The sequence below is a fragment of the Galendromus occidentalis genome, unplaced genomic scaffold (assembly GCF_000255335.2).
Source record: "Galendromus occidentalis unplaced genomic scaffold, Mocc_1.1 scf7180000077431, whole genome shotgun sequence".
NCBI classification, from domain to species: domain Eukaryota; kingdom Metazoa; phylum Arthropoda; class Arachnida; order Mesostigmata; family Phytoseiidae; genus Galendromus; species Galendromus occidentalis.
Genome location: NW_003805419.1, coordinates 256421 through 274556, shown reverse-complemented (window position 1 = coordinate 274556; position 18136 = coordinate 256421). Strand labels below are relative to the sequence as shown.

Genomic DNA, 18136 nt, shown 5'->3' with positions numbered 1-18136 from the left:
GCCGTCGTCGTCTTCCCTCTTCGACGTAGAATGTCGAGGTCGTTCGTTCGCGCGCCCGGTCCACGGCTCGAATGCCGCGTTCCTCGGTAGGTTTGTCATGGAGATCTCATCAGAAGCTCGCCTTTGTTCGTTCGCTCGTTGGATTCGGCCTCGCAGGCCGCAATGCAAACTAGCTTGAATTCTGCATTGGAAGTGTGGGGGCACCGAGCCGTCCGTTGTCCCGCGCGCTCGTCTATCGTTCCCTAATGAGGGTGTCGAGGATCACGAGGAGTATGTGCGTGTCTCGTAGCGTAAGAGGAAGAACGAAAGGAAGGAAGGCTTTGACGAGGAGCATCAGCCGCCTGTTTTCTTTTACAGAATTTGCATGCTGGCATTCAGTCCCGCTCATTCGGTGTCTGTCCCGGCATTCTCTCTCCGACGGGGAATAAGGAAACCAGCGCGAGGAATAAGGGATGGGGGAGTGGGGCAGACAGAGCGTCCGAGAGAGAGAATGCCAGACTTCGTCGTCGTCAAGAGGAGGAGGAGCAGACAACGACGAAGGAGAAGGGAATCCGTGTAAGGATCGGATAGCGGGTTGGGGAGGTTTTAGAGAGAGCGAGAATGGCGGAACAAAGCACGGGAACGGGCGGACCGTCGGTCGACCGTTCGAACTGAATGAATGAGCGCGCGCGGAGCAGCCGAAACTTGCTTACAGGACGACAGAGGAGGTAGGGAGGAAGAAGGCGTCTTATTTATCCTCTCTCTGCTCAGACGACTTGACAGTAAGAGAAAATCGACTCTTCCTTTCTCGCGGCCGCCGCCACCGCTTCTCCTGCTGCCATGTGTCTCTCTGTACGCGCGGGCGTGCGTCTATTGTGATGCTGATGTTAATATTCGATCAAGGCTCCACTATCTGCCCCCTTTGTTGGAAAAGAATCTCGTCTCGGTCCGCAGGGAAACATCACTTTTCCACAATGAGAGCCACAAATCGTCGTCGCGCGCAGTTGTCGTTATCGTCGTCGACGCGTTTGTCAGATCTCCCTATCCCAATGGGAGCCGGATACAACATCGTTCCCCCCTATTGCCTTCACAATCGATCGCAATGGGTAGAGCTCGAATGCTCCGGATTCTCCTCTCTGATTGTCCGGCCGCGACTCCGTATCGGAATCTCGCGGACAAAGATAGTATCTACGAGCTATGTCGACGCTATCGGACATGTCGAAGGTGTTGAAGGTCGTGTCGATGGCCTGTCGCGATCGGAAGCCTTTCCCGTGGAAGCATAACGCGAAAAACGCGAGCGCCCCCCGAGGTTTCCAGGATGTTTCCAATCGGGAAGGTTCCCCTTTCCCCGAGGAATCGACGGAACCAAAATACGAAAAAGTCGGCAACCTAAGCAAAGGTGCTCACCTCGAGTTTGTAGACCTCTTTCGGCGGATCAACTTCCTCGGGGATGTTCACGAAGAAAGTGTCGCCCTCGAAATAAGGCGGGTTGTCGTTGATATCCTCTACGCTCACAGCAACCGTGGTCGTTCCACTGAGCTGTGGGACTCCGCCGTCGTAGGCAATCACCAAGAACTCGGTCTTTCCCTCAACTTCTCTATCGAGTCTTCGTCGCGTCACGATATTTCCATCGTCGTCCACGACAAATGCGTCGTTGGCCTGATCGCCTAGGATTATGTATTGGATCTCGGCGTTCACTCCGGAATCACGGTCGATGGCCTTGATGGTCCCCACTGTGGTGTTTTCAGGCATTTCTTCGACGACGGTGAAGTTGTAGTAGTTATGAGTGAATACGGGTTGTTGATCGTTGATGTCCACCACGTGGACAGTCAGTGGTGCGACGGCGGTCTGTAGCACGGGGAGGAAAGGAACAAAACTCGTTTAGAAGCTCTTCTGATAGCTCGTTCCCAATCCGGAAGGTATCAGTACTTGACGGATGATCGGAAAATGAGAATGAGCGCGTGAATCTCAACGAGTCGATGACGACCGAATTCGGCGACTGTACTCACGTTGAAGCCGTCTGAGACTTGAACCAGTAGATCGTAGGCTTGCTTCTTCTCGAAGTCCAAAACTTGGAGGGTGCTGATAGTACCGGAGTGTGTATCTATGCGGAACAGTTCGTCGTCGTTGCCCGCTATGAAGGAATATTGGAGCAGGGAGTTGGCGTCGAGATCCTTCGCCTGAAATCACGCGTAGAGAAAAAATCAGTAATTAGAGTGATGAGAATACATAGACACTGACCAACCAAGTAAGCCGGACCGGTAGAACGATCGACCGATCGATCGATCGATCGTTCGTCTGACCGAGCGAGGTCCGAACTCTCGGTGGCCGTCGTTGCATAATAAATGTCAGCCTACTAACCTTCACTTGAGTAACGAGAGCTCCGGCTGGCAAGGATTCGCCCACGTGAGCCTCATATGGAGCATCGACGAACTCCGGCACGTTATTATTCACATCCGTGACGTCAATGTGCACGACAGCAACAGCCGTTCTGGATGGAAGGAAAAGCAGAAGAGAAAAGCGATGATTAGCGTTTCGCGCTCAATGACACTCAATGTCAAATGACCGACTGCCAAAACAAACGAGCACTCAGCGAGAACGTTTTCAATTTTGGTTACGCGGTCTCAGCTTCTTCGCCACGATGATAGTTGTTCCCGAAGGAATGTGCATAATTTGCTCGTTTGTGCTGTTTGGCATCGCCGGCCAGGACTACGCGACGCGACAGGGAAAAGGGAAACGAGAAAGCAGCTCTTGACGACCGAGCGGTCCCAACAGCGGCCCCACGCACGCACGCGAGCACCGGGAGATTGGACGGGAGTCGCGTGTCAAATGAGCAAATGAGCACGTACCTTCTCTCGTGGGGGTTTTTGACGGAGTCGGAAGCGATCACGAAAAACGTGTATCTATCCTGCTTGACCGGGATCTGCGTGAAAGCGTTGAGCACGTAAACGGATCCGTTAAGAGGATGGACGTCGAAAGGAACTCCGTGACTCAGCGTGTCGTTCTGCTTGAAGAAAACGACTTTGCCATTGTCGCCCATATCGGGGTCGATGGCGACCACCGATCCGATAACTGTTCCAGCCGGGTCGGTTTCCGTCACTCGGAATGTGTAAACTCCTTCAGGTACGAATTTCGGGTTGTTGTCGTTGGCGTCCAGCAGGTAGACGATCACCTCAGTTGCACTCGCTTTCGCGTCCGGAAGCACGTTGGGTTTTCGTTCGAGAGCCAGAACTTTCATGATGACCTTGTCGGTCTTTTCCCGATCCAGCTTCGCAGGATCGCGGACGCTAATGGCCCCGGTCTTGTCGTCGATGCTGAAGCCGCCACTCTCGTCGATTAGGTGATAGACGAAGTCGGCGTTCTCACCCTACGAAGATCAATGGGCATTCATGAGCGTGTCGGGGTTGAGAGCGTGAGATATCGAGACATAAAAAATGTCCAGCCATCTGGGATGAGGAGATTATTCACTCACCGAGTCCTTATCGACAGCATTAACTTGGACGACGGTGAAACCGGTCGGGAGATTTTCCATGACGGTGATGTTGTACATGTCGTAGTCAAAAATGGGGATGTTGTCGTTCACGTCCTGGACAGTGATCTCAACCTTCGAAATCGCGTACCGCAGAGCGTTGTCCATTTGTGTTGCCTGTATCCGAGAAATTCCCATTCAACAGAAGCAATTATCGCGGAAGGAACGTCGGGAAAATTATGGGGAACTGTACTGGATCCAAAGGAATTTCACGCCTGGATCGCGAGCTTATCAGCTGTGCTGGATCAACTCGAAGAAAAAAGGAAGCCACCATTTCGCAAGCCGCGATTCCGCACTTGAGATAGGCTCGACCGCTCGAAGAGATTGGATTTTGCAAAAGTAAAAGCAGGCGCGAAACTTGAGAACCTCAGGCGCCGAAAATCTCAGAAAGTGTTGCCCTGACCAGTCAAATTCATCACGCCGATGGACGAGGCGGAGAAGGGAGCCCCCACAGTATTCCCTCGATCCCGATCAAGATGGGGTTTCGAATTTCATTCTTCAGTTTAGTCGCGCCTACCCACGCGACCGCATCGAGTTTTTTCGGGCAAGTTTCGAGTTTCGAGTCTCGAGCCACATCAGGAGCCGTCTATTCAATCTCCCTCTCCGTATCAGCAAGTTTCTCTGGGAGAATCTGATACAACTGCAGGAACCACAATCGAACTCTGCTCCGTCTACTTCGCGCACCGATATCTCGGTCGGTTGCCCGCACGTGCAGAAATTTATTCGACTTGGAGAGCTGGAGTCTCCGAGACGAGCTCGGTGGGCCGGAAGCAAACAGAATTCCCTCCATCCCCCGTCTAAGTGTCTCTGCTTGTCTGGATTGCCCCGGGTCGAGTTCTAGCTGTGCGTCAACCAAAATCTCCGCTATCTCGTCGTGCGTCCGCGCCGCGGAAAACCGATTTCAAAGGAACTTGCGGAGCTGGTACGGAAAGTAAGTCGGGCGGGGCCGCTCTCGACTCGCGCCATAGTGCCATTCCATCTTTGTGTGCGTCTCCGCATCGAACACGTCCAGCCCGCGTGGGCGGGGCGGGAGCGAAACGATGGAACGACATCATGGGCATCAGAGAAAATACGCGAACGGGGTACCCAGACAATAACATGCGTGAATACACGGAAACTCACCTGAACCTGGAGCGTGATCGTACTCGAGGGCAGACTCTCGAGATCGACTTCACGAACCATGAAGAGCTCGGCGGTGTGTTCATGGAGTTCAAAAATACCGAGTTCGTTGCCTGGGGAGTGAAAAGAAAATACGAAATCAGAGAAAACCTTCGATCGACTGATCCAGCCAGGGCGAATACTGGGTGTCCCTCCGACCCTTGTCGGGAATTGTCGTGCGTAAATTGATTGCTCGATAGCTCCGTCACTCGCCCCCGGTGGTGAGAGCCATTCTCCACAGCGTTTGCTTTTCTCTAAGGACGGCCGGTCCTCCGTCTTCGGCCTGCGTCGTCGTGTGTTCGTCATATTTCCCGCGGTTATTCCTTCAGTCGCTGTTGTCGTCGTCGGCACGGCGGTAGTGGTCGTTGTCGTTGTTCTATTTGTTCAGGCTTTGCTCAGGCTATCAATCAACAACACAACGATTCGCTCTCCACCGAGGTCCTTCTCATAGCGGTCGTACTCGGGCAAAGAGCCGAACAAGCATATTTTTCTCCGGCTACCTAGTATGTACAGAAGACGCTCATCGACGAATGACCTGTGGACGGACGGACGGACGACCGACGAAAACACTGACCGACTCGATATCTGAGCTGTCTTCTCTCATCTCACTGATATTTCAATCTTTGCCGTGATTCCCCGCGGCGGGGACGACGCGCAGCGATTCGGCGTAAAACCGTTCCATCTATTTTCGAATGCGGACAAACCGCACCGATGTCACAAGATGATTAGAGAAAATTCCCGCGGAGTCAGGAGCCGATCGGCCGTTCTTGGACTCCTTGGCCGGCGAGTCAGTCTATAGAGCGAGTCAGTCTAGTGCTCAAGATACCGCTCGGCCCCAAGCCGACGGGTCGCTTTCAAGGCCATACTCTCACTTCCGCCTCTTTTCCTTTGTGACGCCCCCCTTCCCGACCCGGTCACTATCCGCTCGTTTTCTTGCTCGCTCCAGATCTCCAGAGCAAAAACGAACACCGTTTCACCGGGGACCGACATGGAAAATACATCATCATACGTCCTCCTCAGCTATCCCGCGAATGGCTCGGCGAGGGTCTCTAGCTATCGCTGACGTGGTCCTCGTCGACGCCGACTTCTTTGTCTAGAGACTTCTTAGCAGTCCCAAGCTTGATGTGTCTCGTCGTCGTTGTCCTTGTAGTTTTTTCCCTCGCTGCTTCAAGAGACAACGAGAGGGTCGGATCGACATTGAAGTTCATCGTTGCCAAGCGAGTGAGTAAAAGGGTGAGGGAGTAAGCGAGCGAACTCGGCCCCATCCACTCGTTTTCCCCTCCGGTCCCTTTACTACTCGTTGCAAAAGAACACGCGGCTTGAGAAAGCTCACGATCCGCGAGAGGATAGCGGTCGCCTCTCGACGACCGTAAACTGATGTATCCGATCGGCGAGAACTTATTTTCCTCACTTGACGGAGAGCAGTTTCAACAGCGGCGAGCCCCGGGCCTCGGCATCCGGGAGCATAAAGGAGTCGGACAGGGCGAAAGCGCGGAAAAAACGGATGAATATCTCGCAGGCTCATGAGCGGACTAGGCATTTAATGCGATGCTAATAAATTCACAAATAATAAGAAAAGGAAGAGATTTGAATATCTGATGGCAGGCATACCCGAGACCAAAGGAGCGGCCTACGAAAATATGCTACGGACCCGCTTTCAATACGGGTCGGTGGCCAGATTTGGCTTCCATTTAGAAACGCAGCCGCTGGCCGCCCTCGGCAACGAAGAAAAAGCCGATTAGAGACCACAATGCCCGCGACCGCTCCCGACTGCCGCTAGTGAGGCCGTCGACGTCGTCAGTGGCGGCGGCCGCGGCGATGTTGCCCCTGTCTTTGTCAACGGACATCGTTCCATCACATCACAGAGCCATCAACACTGTTTCTGCTTCTGTCGTCATTCGCAATTTCGGTCTCCATTCGATCAAGGTTCCGCGACGCGAAGATGGCAACGCTAGAATATTTGTCCTTATTCGGCCCGTTCTCTCGGGACGCTTCTCGATCGGGTTCGATAGTATCGACTCTTCTGAGGCCGTCGTCGCAATCGTTCTCGACGGCGACGTCATTCAGAGCGGCTTAGAAATTCTTCACTCGGACGACGCCGGCGTTAGGACCCGTAGACCTCGGACAGGCCTGGCTTCGACGGAACATTGCCGACGTGGTCTGATGGAATAGCTACGATCAGACGAGACTGGAGCGCTAATTACGTTGAATTCGCTCGCTCACCATGAATTATAGAGTAGCGAAGCGGGGTGTTGATTCCCAAATCCTGATCGAATGCGTGCACTTGAGCGTCGGTTTTAACCCGATTCCGCAGTCGGGCTCCCTGAAATTTCCAACATAGGTTAGACGAAAGGGCTCCGAGGCTCTCGACGAGCTGCATAACCGGCTGAAAACTTTTCCTCGGAAGCGATAGATTTTCGACACAGTGATCTATACGATCCTCCGGAATCGTGGAAATTTCCACGTGGAGTTTTCTCGCAGGATTCCTATAGATACGCCTCCATTTAGAGAATCGAGATTCCGTGTATCAAATCCATCATAACTTCGGAGCAATGAATCAATAGAATCTATGGAGACCAGTCCGACTGTATACGCAGTACGCAGACGGCGAGCACATATTTTGCTTTGACTGGAAGAATAAGTCTCCCGGAACGCTCAGGGCCGTCGAGTGGACTCAACGAAGTTCACGGGAGTATCGCATCAGCAGTCCACTGGGAGCTGCGAAGATAATCAACGAAGAATCGTTTCGTCGAGCAAAGAAGAAAAAACGAGAAGTGAGTGCCTCGCCAGGCAACCGCTGCACAACAACAGACAAAGTGAGGAAGAGGAAAAGGGCGAGAAACGAAGGAACGTTGCGGAAGAAGTTGTTCCAGGCGACGACTCAGAGTTTCCAGCCACTCCTCCTCCTCCTCGTCGTCGTCGTCGTCAGCCGAACAGCAGCAGCCGCAGCAGACAGCCGGGGAGACGGGTGGCCTACCAACTTAGATGACTTCAGTGTGAACACTTCTTTGAGTCGGAGCTCATTATTGCTATACGGTGACGACGGCACGAGCCTTCCCGACGAGTGGGGCGGCTAGTTTTCACGATAATTGGCTCCCTGTTTGAGCGGCTGTCTCGGAATCGGTCACTCAACGTATGGCCGTAGACCACTTACGGTTATCTGGGCCGACTCGGTGACATTTGCATGGTATACGGGTTTCGTGAAGACGGGATTCTGGTCGTCAGCGTCCTTCACTCGGATCGTCGCCTCGGTGTTTGTCTGGAAACTTTCGGGCGAGCCATGGTCCTGCAAGGAATTCCGAATGCTTATCATGAACACGAAGCACAGAACTTTCCCGATCGACGTCTGCATGAGCAGTTGAGCGCGAAAAGAGAAACTACATAGCGAAAAAGAAAAAAAATACGACGGTTTGAGGGCGCTGTGGACCACCACGCAGGGTTTTGCAGTGCAAAAGCGTTTTCCGAATGAATGATTCGATCAGTATTGGATTATATCCAAATTCGATCGTGGATCAAAGCACGGCCTGAGTGAGTATCTTAAGGCGGTGCGTCTGTGGGTCGAGGGAGCGGTTTTTGTTCCTCTTTACCGATTCTATCTGCTTCCATGTCCGTTGCGAACATGACGAACTGTAGTCAATGGGGCGGCAACGCGAACGAGCATCACGACCGCTAGAACAATCGATTGATACACCGTCCCCACAGACAGACGAGCGAATGAGTTATGTAAGAGCTTTTTTGTTTTTCTCTGGGCCAATCTGATTTCAGCATTTTCTGTTGGTTTGGCCACACAAACACGAATTCGTACAGATTGCAGCCGACAAAAAATGTTCCGAACATTCGCGAGGGCGCGAACCCATTCGTAGCCGATTCCGCTATCGGACGGAATCGGTTCCGAGCTACATGAAGCTCCCGAGATTGAAGTCTGATTTCTGCAAACGAGAGCAACAAACTCACTCTGGCTTGTATCTGGAGTTTGTACACCCGCGTTCCGTGGTCGTAGTCCAAAGGCTTGTTGATAACGATGATGCCCTCGAGAGGATCCGAGAGCGCGAACGAGTTGTTGTCGTTTCCGCCCTGCAAAACAAGACGGTCATTTTCCGTTAGAGCGCGGTCCTTCTGGAGGAGAAATTGAATTCAGCAATCGATCGGCGACATGACAACCAAGCCAGCAGAACTACCAGGACTCCTTGGTGAGCAAGTTTTTCTCTTGAGCCTAATTCAGGTGGCTGTGAATACCGACGTCTTGACCCTTTTCTTTGACCCGGAATAAAGGGCGGAGAGGCCGTATCCGATGAATCTCGATAATGAAACGAGAAGACCTTCATTCCGAGCCAAGGACCGCATTGTATGAGCCGAGAGTTCCTGTTCACCGGTATTTACCGCGGTGCGACATTACTATATCGTGATAATAATTCTAAGAAGGCTGTTTACGATTCTCTCAGTAAACGGAGGGTAGACGAGCGGTCAGATGGACGATGGGGAGGCCAGGTAAACATACGCGCTCCATTGTTGGATAAGAGAACGAAAACGACGACAAAAAGACCGAGCCGTATAGAGGGACCGCGACATCGTTGTTAGTCAGCAAGCCTTATTGTGGTCTAGCAATGTACATCGCGCTGTTCGTTCGGCCGCTGGGAACGAGCGAAGGATGGAAGGAACGAACGAACGAGAGCGAATGTATGTAGGTGGCGGAGCTGCTCCTCTCGTGGATACCTGGCTGGCTGCTCAGCAGATCAGACACTCGTACAAACCAGTCCGACGAGCAACCCAACGAACAGCGAGCAGGCTAAGCAGTCAGAGAATGGAGCAACGATCCATAAAGGTAGTAGGAACTGAGTAAGCAAGTCGGACGAGTATTACTCGAGTTATTATTGTGGAGGAGAGGGAGACGAATACCGAGGGATGAAGAGAGATGGGAAAACGACAGCCCGAGATGACGGCGGCAAACAAAAGTGCGAACGAAAGCGCCCGCAAACCGTCCATACCTATTACCGGCGTCGTTCGTCCATAGCGCAGGCCGTAATCCCCCTTCCGATAGGTTGATCATAGGAATGAAAAAGTAGAGGACGGAGGGGATGGACTCCGGGAACCAAAAAGACTCCCAAACCCGACAGCCCAGCGGTTTGCAAAACAATTCACCACTGTCACCGAGCCAGCCTGTCACGGCTTTCTTCAACACCAGCCATCTGAGCGCGCGCCACATCGGGGCTTCCGTTGGTATCGTAATTCGGGAAAAGCGACTCGGTCGGGAGACCAAGCAATGCTCTCTCCCCTTGAGTCGATCGCTCCTCCTGAATAAGGTGGTCTGGTTGAAAGAGGTGGGAAGGATAAGGAGATGCTTGAGTGACAGTCGAGGAGACGAATGCATGAAGATCTGATGCGAGGAAGAAGGATCGCCACCAGGGGAGGGCATCGAAGCCGCCGCTGTCTTGGTCCTTCCGCTCTCCTGCTCGCGCGTTACTGGCTGCCCGATCACGGGACAGGTCGCTATCGCTCGCTAACGAGATGCTCCACGGACATACTCGGATGTCTCATCGAAGATTCTCATCCTATGCCCCAATCTCTGGTGAGCCTCATGCGGTCCGGCATCGTTTGAGCACGTAATAGACAACTCTTCCCAAACGTCCTGAAGTTCCGGGACAAATAGGGGTTTTGCTTGCTCGGAGAAACGAAAACGCGAAGAGACACGGACTCCGTGGATAATAATATTAATGATAAGGAATCATTCGATTGTCAAGCTGACAGCTGCTCGAGCGCGGTCAAACATATTCTGCTTTCATGGTGGACACCGCTTATTACGATATCAATCGTATGTCTCTCACGAGCGAAATAGATGGTCGCGAAGAGCGCAGAGAGTGGGGTAGCTGAGTCGATGGGTAATCGCGGCCGTCCCCAACCCATTTCGGTGCCGCGAGACCCAGGAGTCAGCGGCAGCTGCGAAAGCCGGGTAGGCTTCCGCTCCATGCAATTAAGGATCAGGACCAACGGTCCGCCGTCACCCCTTCCCGGAGCTGTCGTCGACGTCGCTTCTTGAGATGCGACCATTCTGATTATAATACACAACTCGCTTACTACACATTTCCTCCTACATCTTTTACGCGCTGTTATGTATGCGCATAAAATGAACTGCTTGGTCTCCAGTCGCATCTCCCGCTAGAGCAAGCGCCGGTATCCGTGGCGTTGATGGGCCTGCTGCTTCCTCTTGCCTCCCCTGCCCAACAGGGGAGGCAGCAAGGAGATCTTATCCAGAGGGCGTTCTCAATATGGACACCAATGCTCGACATCTGTTTTTGGCCAATTAGTAATAGCTAGCGATAAATTTTGATTCCGATCCCTCTGGAGTCTCTCGATCCACGCTCACGCCAAGCCCAATCTCGGACGAACAATAAAGGTGCTACCGAACGTCTGTCGCTCGGACGAGCGGCGGCAGACTGTCAAGCTCCATTGACAGCCACATCAAGGCGGCCGATGTAAATTTTATGCGTCGCAGAAGTTTGCTTCCGCTCCACGTCGAAAGTTCATTCGGGCATCGGAATCGCGTGATTAGAAATCTCTCTCGCCGCATTCACTCACCACAATGGCGTAGGTGACGTCGGAGTTCGGCGTGTTCGGCTTATCCCGGTCGACGGCGTGAATACCTCTGAAGATCGTGAGTCCCACGGGAGTGAGCTGAAAGTGAAGACGAGATTCAGTCAGAGAGGCAGAACGACAGAGGACAGATAAGACTGACTGAGATACCGAAGAACGCTAGAACGCTGAATTGATTAGCTGTTCCCCGCATCGCGTCGGGGGCCGTTTCACGGTGCCCTTCGGTCCCGTCCGTTCGATCATCGGCTCGCTCGGCCGGTACACCCCCGATCCCACATACTCAGCGATCCAGTTCAAGCACAGCTATCCCCCTATCCCCCTATAGAATAAAGCAGTAATGTCGGTCCGTCATTGTACCAAATATCGGGGTTATTTGTCTGTCAAAAGACTTCAAGTTACTTTGACTCGATGCCGAATCATTCCCGCTAGCGTAAGAAGTACTTTTCCACTCGATCAATCGCATCGTTCTCGAGTTATTCCGGAAAATTATCAAGTTTTTCTCCAGTGTTCGTTGGAAACGAAATCCTCTCCACCACTTCTCTCCACATGATGCCACGACCGTTCCGGCAAGGCGCGCGATTCGAGAGACGTCGCAGCAGCCTACTAATTTCAGCATGATCTAATTTGATAATGATAATTTCTCCCCCTATAGAATAAAGCAGTAATATCGGTCCGGCATTGAACCAAATATCGGGGTTCTCCACTCGATCATCAGAGGAGAATCGAGAGCTACGAGATCGAACGTAATGCTTTCCAAAATTTCTTCTATAATTCTTTAGCGTATCTGATAAGCGATGCCCATATATTTCACCTGTTTCATTACTGTGCAATCATTTCTCCTGCTCCATGGGAGCGATGGGAGAGTCCGACTCTGCACCCATATATCTTTTTGAACTCCAATCAGAGTTTTCTGTCGTGAACATCTTCGACAAAAAGAACTTTGGGACTCACGCGCGGTTTGCCTACATTCTTCGAGAGATTCAGTGACAAGTACGAGAGACCTAAGCAGTGTTTTTTTGTGATCTGTGGAGTTTCGTCACGAGGCTCAGAGGTCTCCTCATTGAATTCGCCATGCCCAAGATAAGTCGGAGGCGTTGCTTCAATTCGCCCGCGAATCGACCCGTGAATAGAGATTCCAAACTGTAAGCACAGTTGTGAATGCTCATGCGACGTGCTATCATTCAGATATCAGATAGGCATACATCGGACAAAGGGAATCTCCATATCAGATATTCCTCAGAACAATAACTGCCGATTACTCACGACAAATTCGTTCAGGCCTGCGAAAGCATCGCATCATTTTTCTCATGCTAATTCATGTGTTCATGCTCTTTGGTGTCGTACTCATTCATTGCGAATCGGTATCACGCTTTCCGTCGTAATCACTCGACAAACTCGCTCGGGCCTTGGATAGAATCGCATCCGGCGTGCGGGCAATTGAGCCGCGAGGGCGCGGAGCGCCCTCCCGGCTCGTTGATAATAAAAGCCCAGAGTTTCAACCCGGAAGAGGACAGTCCGGAGGACGACGACCTGGGCGATAGATTGCAAACGGAGGAACAAACTGGCAAAACGAAAATCTTTTCATCAGTGTACAGAGAAGATCTTGTCCGGAGGCGGATTCGTTGCTGCCGCTGATGGCCAACTAACAAAAGAAGTGATAATAATATGGCACCGACCAACGGCGCGGCGGGCCAACCGATTGGACCGAGCGAGGATCCCACGAGTGGACGGACGGTCGGACGGACGGACGGAGAGACGAACGGACTGACGACCGAACAAACTGGCTCGATGGTCGAGCGACCGACCGACCAACCGACCGAACGACGGACCGACTAGCTATGAAGCAGTACGACGAAAGGGTCTGTAACTGACAGCGGTTTCATTAAAGGGAACCCTAGCCGAGGCGTCCAGGTTCACCCCGATTGGACTTAGCAGCAGCTGGCCGGTGGTCTGTCCCGACTGAATAGGAGCTCAGAATCATCCCCTGAATCCATCCTACCACGAAATCTCCGACCTCAAGCGGAACCGATGGGGAACCGAGGGCCCTCCTCTGGAGACCACGAGTAGCTTCCACAATCCGCCGTGGACGACATTAGCGGATTCTCGCCGAGAGCAGATAACGAGTCAGCCCCGGACCAACGGTAGGAGAATGATGATTTCGAGCATCCCGCAGTTGTCAGAGCACCGGCCGAGCCGTCCAGCCAAGACTAAGTGGTCAGAGTGGCGAACGAGAAAGTTGTGGCCCGGTGCCAGGTGGTTGCTACATGAATGGACTCAATCAATGCTCAATACGGCCACCACGCTCGGAGACGAATCCCAAGCTGTGTCTAATCTACGTTTTCGCATCTTCTGCGCGGTCGGGTGAGAACTCGACCGTTACCGCATTGGTCTACGCGATTCGCATACGTATGCGGCCGACTCCACATGCCGTTGAGCAAACATCTCATTCCTTTCTATTCGCGGCTCCGTCGGATTGCGTGAGCGTACGTGATTGCACAAGGAAACCATCTCTGGAGATATCTGCCGTAATAGACCTTGTGGAAAACTAGTCGCAAGGTCAGCCGGACTCGAGCCGCTGGGGCGCGACCACCGCAACGCAAAAGCGAGAGGATGGCGGTGGAAACGGCCGTTGCCGGACGTTACGTCGGCGAGAGCTCGGTCGAGTCAGCGAACGGACGGCGGGCGGGCGGACCGGTCGGCCGACCACGTGGAACAAGAGCCAAGTGTTCCCTCGTGAGCAATCGGCCACGACCTCAGGATCTTCCGTGAGAGCCATAAGAGCTCCATTCCAGGACCGTCTGTCTGAAAGTCGGCTGAATCAACGGAGCGTCGACGACGAGCGCGGGAAAGCGCTCACCGGCTCGACGGATCACGTCGGAACTCGGCAGAGAAGTTTCAGCCGATGAGCTCCCGCATGCAAATAATCTTGAACCTCTCCGCATATTTCCGAGTTTACCGATGACATATCCAGGGACACAGATCGACAAAGAAGTCCAAAACCCTGGACGACGGGACGGCAAGTCGCTTAGCAGTCGATGATGATTTCCTCACCTCGTCAACTTCAAGATGATACGGCGTGTTCTGGAACTCGGGCGCGTGGTCATTGACATCCTGCACGTAGACGGTCACCGGCAGGAAAGCCTCTTCTGATCCTGACGGTCCTTTGCAGGTCAATTTGAATTTGAGCACGCTCTGGGGATCGGGCTGAAATCAGAACGGTGTCTCATTAGAACAAAATACTTGACATATTTATTGGGGAAGAAAACTTGGTCCCGCTCATCGCAGGACATCTGCTCGGAATCGGTACTCGATCAGCTGGATTGAGCGGAGCAGGCATCAAGCGAGCTGGCGATGAGAACTCTTATCCAACACACACCGCTCCAGGTGGGAGTGTTAGCCGAAGTGCATTAGCGGGAGGTGACTGGAAAACAAGCTTGCTCCTTCTGAGTGAGAACAGCCTTCTGTCTCGCTGCCTTTCTCGGCTGCTGATAACGACCACTTATTCGACTTCCGGTCAACTTCCGTCGCCTTCGCTGGCGTCGGATGCCTGGGCCTCTGTCGAGCCTCGAGGAGAAGGATCATCACCGACGGGAATTTTCGACCTTGGTAATAAGTGTGCGAATAAACATTCGCCTCATGATGTTCACCGATGTTTTCGTTGGCACACTCGTCAGCAAGGAGGTTCATATTCTTGTAGTCTCGAGAGTTCGGCGGTCATTTCGCATAAGTGCTTGGGAGGGACGAATCTCTCAAGGGCTGTTCCTTGAAAATGAAAAAGCCTCCAAAGTTGGCTTCACAGCCTCGTTGTCGTGGTCGTCTCCATTCAAGCGAAGCGCAGAGGTACTTCAGCACCACGGATTCCGTCGCCTTCAAATGCGTTGTGCTCGAAGCGTCGGACAGCCGGGTTGAAGCAGAGCTACGTGAGAGGAATAAGGCGAAAAACACCCGCACCCGCGGGTGTCAGGCAAGGGCCGTAGAGGGCAGACTTTCGGAGAGGCGGCGGGACCCGACTCAAGTCAAAGGACGATGCGACCCAGTAATCATTACGGCTTAAAGGATACGGAAAAATCTGCAAATGAATTCTCTTCGGCACAGAAGCCATCACGTCGTCCGCGGACAGTACCGACCTAGGCCGCAACCGCAACCTCCTCTCAGAGATTCGGTTGTCGAGCGCTCGAATCGGCAGGATGCTCGAAAGTGTTGCATTCCGCGGAATGGGGGCACCATGAGCTTCTCCATCCTTTTCATGAAGGTCGATCGAGGGGGAACCGTGCCGTCCCCTTTTTCTTCGTTCCGAATCCCTTTTCCTTCCCCGTAATGACTTTGAGATGTCTTGCTCTTGCTGAAGCCGCGACGCACATATCGTCATCGACCTTGGGAAACGACACTCTCCGATTCCGCTATTGATTCCTGACGCGAAGACGGGAGCGCCTGCAAAGGTCGCTCATCGATGTTTTTGCTGACTTTCGAACCTCGGCCAAGGCTCGTGTCTGAACGGGCAGGAATTGACCCGCCTGAAGTCACTCGTGCCTCCCTGAGGAAGAACGAGCGTACTCGCACGTGCGTATGCAGTTCCGCATGATTCTTTATGCTCGGTCAGACGACATTGCTATGCAGTCTACCGTCGGTCGATCGGCGCTAGACAATATACCGACCTGTAAATATCACGAGCAATGCATAAATCGATTCGGGCCTTTCGCCGACAAGAGCTGTGCCGAGAGCACGGATGTAAATATTCCACCCGAGTCAAACTGTTTTATTCGTGGTCGCTCACCGACCGCTCGCTCTTCCACCAACTGTTCACCGAGCTCTCGTGCCGGGTTCGCGTGTTTCCAATCTCACTACACGAGAATTACATGGAAATGCTTCTAGAGGCGGATCGAATAAGACAGATCGGGACCCTCACCGGATCACCGGATGTCGGAGTTCAGTTCCCTTGAATAATTTCCCATCTGCAGTCGCCTGAGTCGATGAGGGTCCTCAAGTTCTTCCCTAAATGCATTCAAGCACGTTGACGGCGGCAAAAAATCGCCCCCCCCTCCATCCGATCAGAGCTCAGAGGCGATTGGGGCGCGGAACAGCGCGCGGCCGACGAGCGCCGTCATCCGACGCGAGAGGGGAGACGTTTCCCTCAAGTCGAAACAGTACTCGATGCCAACGTCATCGTAAAAGCGATTTGAGTTCGACCATCGGAGTTCCGGGACCGGCCTCCGGGGCCCTGAGATCGGCCATCGAAGAATCGGGATCCACCATTATAAAGAGCCAAGGTCGCCCGAGCCCAGCTCGAGCCGCGGGCCCAGAAGAGGAGTTCCGAGACATTGATGCGCGACGAGAGGGAAAAGACGATTACGACGAAAACGCCGACAATGCCACTGGTCTCCTCGCCGCCATTCCGAAGATATGGTCGATGACTTTCCGATTCGTTTGGCAGCAGCGGCGTTCTTGTTGTTCCTCCGATGGCTGGAGATGGGCACCGTCGCTGTTCGCATCGAATCCGACTCGCTCCGTGAGAGTCGTGCACCGTTCCGTTTGCAAGTTGGGTGGTCCTGTCTCCATTTGCGCTCCTTCATCAGATTAGTTCCGAGCCGTGAGCGGCACCACGGCTCGACCACGCCATTCACTTGTGGTTTTTGCGATTACCGCTCATTTAATTTCCCGAGTCGACGGCGAAAACATCGACGACTCCATCAAGCTCGTTCCCCGCTCGTCCATCAGACCAAGCCTGGAAGAGCTCTCTCGCGAGAGCAGTGGGAGCACTTGGTTTCCCGACTACCGATCGGTTCTGCTTCTGCTCTCGTTGGTCGTGTGTCATTCGTTATGCATCATAACCTTCCGTCCTCTCGGGAGATTTACTTCGAAAGGCTCTTCGCTCGTCTGTGGGACGACGTGTGCTGCGGATGGCCTCGTGAGTCAGCGGGTGAGAGGCCCCGCGAGAGTGTACTCTACTTCTTCGAAGATGGTCGCCGAGAAAATCACCGCTAGAATTTCGATCAGTCCCAAGCCATGTCACCTATTGTCGACGACATTACGCTCCACTGATTATTCTTGCTCCGAGAAGTAGTCCGTTCGAGGATGAGCTAGCGGCAGACACTTAGCTCGGTGGAGGATTCTCTTTGCGAGAGTTCTTTCCGCGAGACGGGGGAAACTCCTCAAGATAAAAGACAGGCGGAGAAAACGCTAAGTAACTCACCCTGTCGACGAGATCCTCGAGCGATTTCGACACCTTAATGGCGACGGTCTTGTCGTCAATGTCGGTGACTTCGAAAAAGTTGGTGTCGGACAAGGAATTATCGACTGCGTCAAGCCGCAGCTGACTGCGCGGATGAACTTCCACTCGAAACACTTCTTGTCCTGCAGACATTAAAGAGAACCTTAGCTCCACTTCCCGTCTCTTATTCCCCCTCCCCCCATATCTGACCGGACCCGAAGGGTCTGAAATAAGCATTCCGACCGTCTGCTCGATTCTCGAATCGGAGGATTTCGAGCGACTCTTCTTGAGAAATGTATCCGACGCTTCCATCGTTGAGCTCTCGGAGACAGAGGATCAACGACGTCACTTACCGACTTTGATGTTCTCCGAAACACGTTCGAATCTTCGGTTTTCACCCAAAGGGTAGAACTGGCAAGCTGGAAAGATGAGAAAGAAGAGCGGTTAGGTATCGATAAGAGCGGGGCGGAGGGATAAGGTATACGGCTTCGGCTCTAAAGCCTGAGTCCGACAGCTCGCAATTCGAAGGACATTTGTTGGTATCCCCGGACGTTTGGCTCTTCCCCTAAGTTGCGGAATCGCAAGGATGATCTCACGGCGGTCTTCATGAATAAATTGATGACATGGAGGGAACCGACGAATAAATGAATAATGAGAGCACAAATGAACAGAGG

The 18136-nt window shown here is 53.0% G+C and overlaps 1 protein-coding gene across 1 annotated transcript in view; it reads right to left on the bottom strand.

Moving 5' to 3' along the window:
• The window catches only part of LOC100900206 (protocadherin Fat 4-like), a 39145-nt gene extending 21272 nt beyond the window's left edge, over positions 1-17873 (bottom strand). The window contains exons 1-13 of the mRNA XM_018639312.1: positions 17816-17873; positions 17445-17605; positions 14306-14458; positions 11240-11335; positions 8621-8740; positions 7821-7952; positions 6890-6989; positions 4631-4740; positions 3452-3625; positions 2829-3346; positions 2341-2470; positions 1989-2159; positions 1387-1827 (exon numbers count right to left, since the gene is read on the bottom strand). Coding sequence (XP_018494828.1) covers positions 1387-1827; positions 1989-2159; positions 2341-2470; positions 2829-3346; positions 3452-3625; positions 4631-4690 — 1494 coding nt within the window. The 5' untranslated portion in view covers positions 4691-4740; positions 6890-6989; positions 7821-7952; ... (3 more) ...; positions 17445-17605; positions 17816-17873. The remainder of the gene's footprint in view (positions 1-1386; positions 1828-1988; positions 2160-2340; positions 2471-2828; positions 3347-3451; positions 3626-4630; positions 4741-6889; positions 6990-7820; positions 7953-8620; positions 8741-11239; positions 11336-14305; positions 14459-17444; positions 17606-17815) is intronic.
• Positions 17874-18136: the final 263 nt, after the last annotated feature.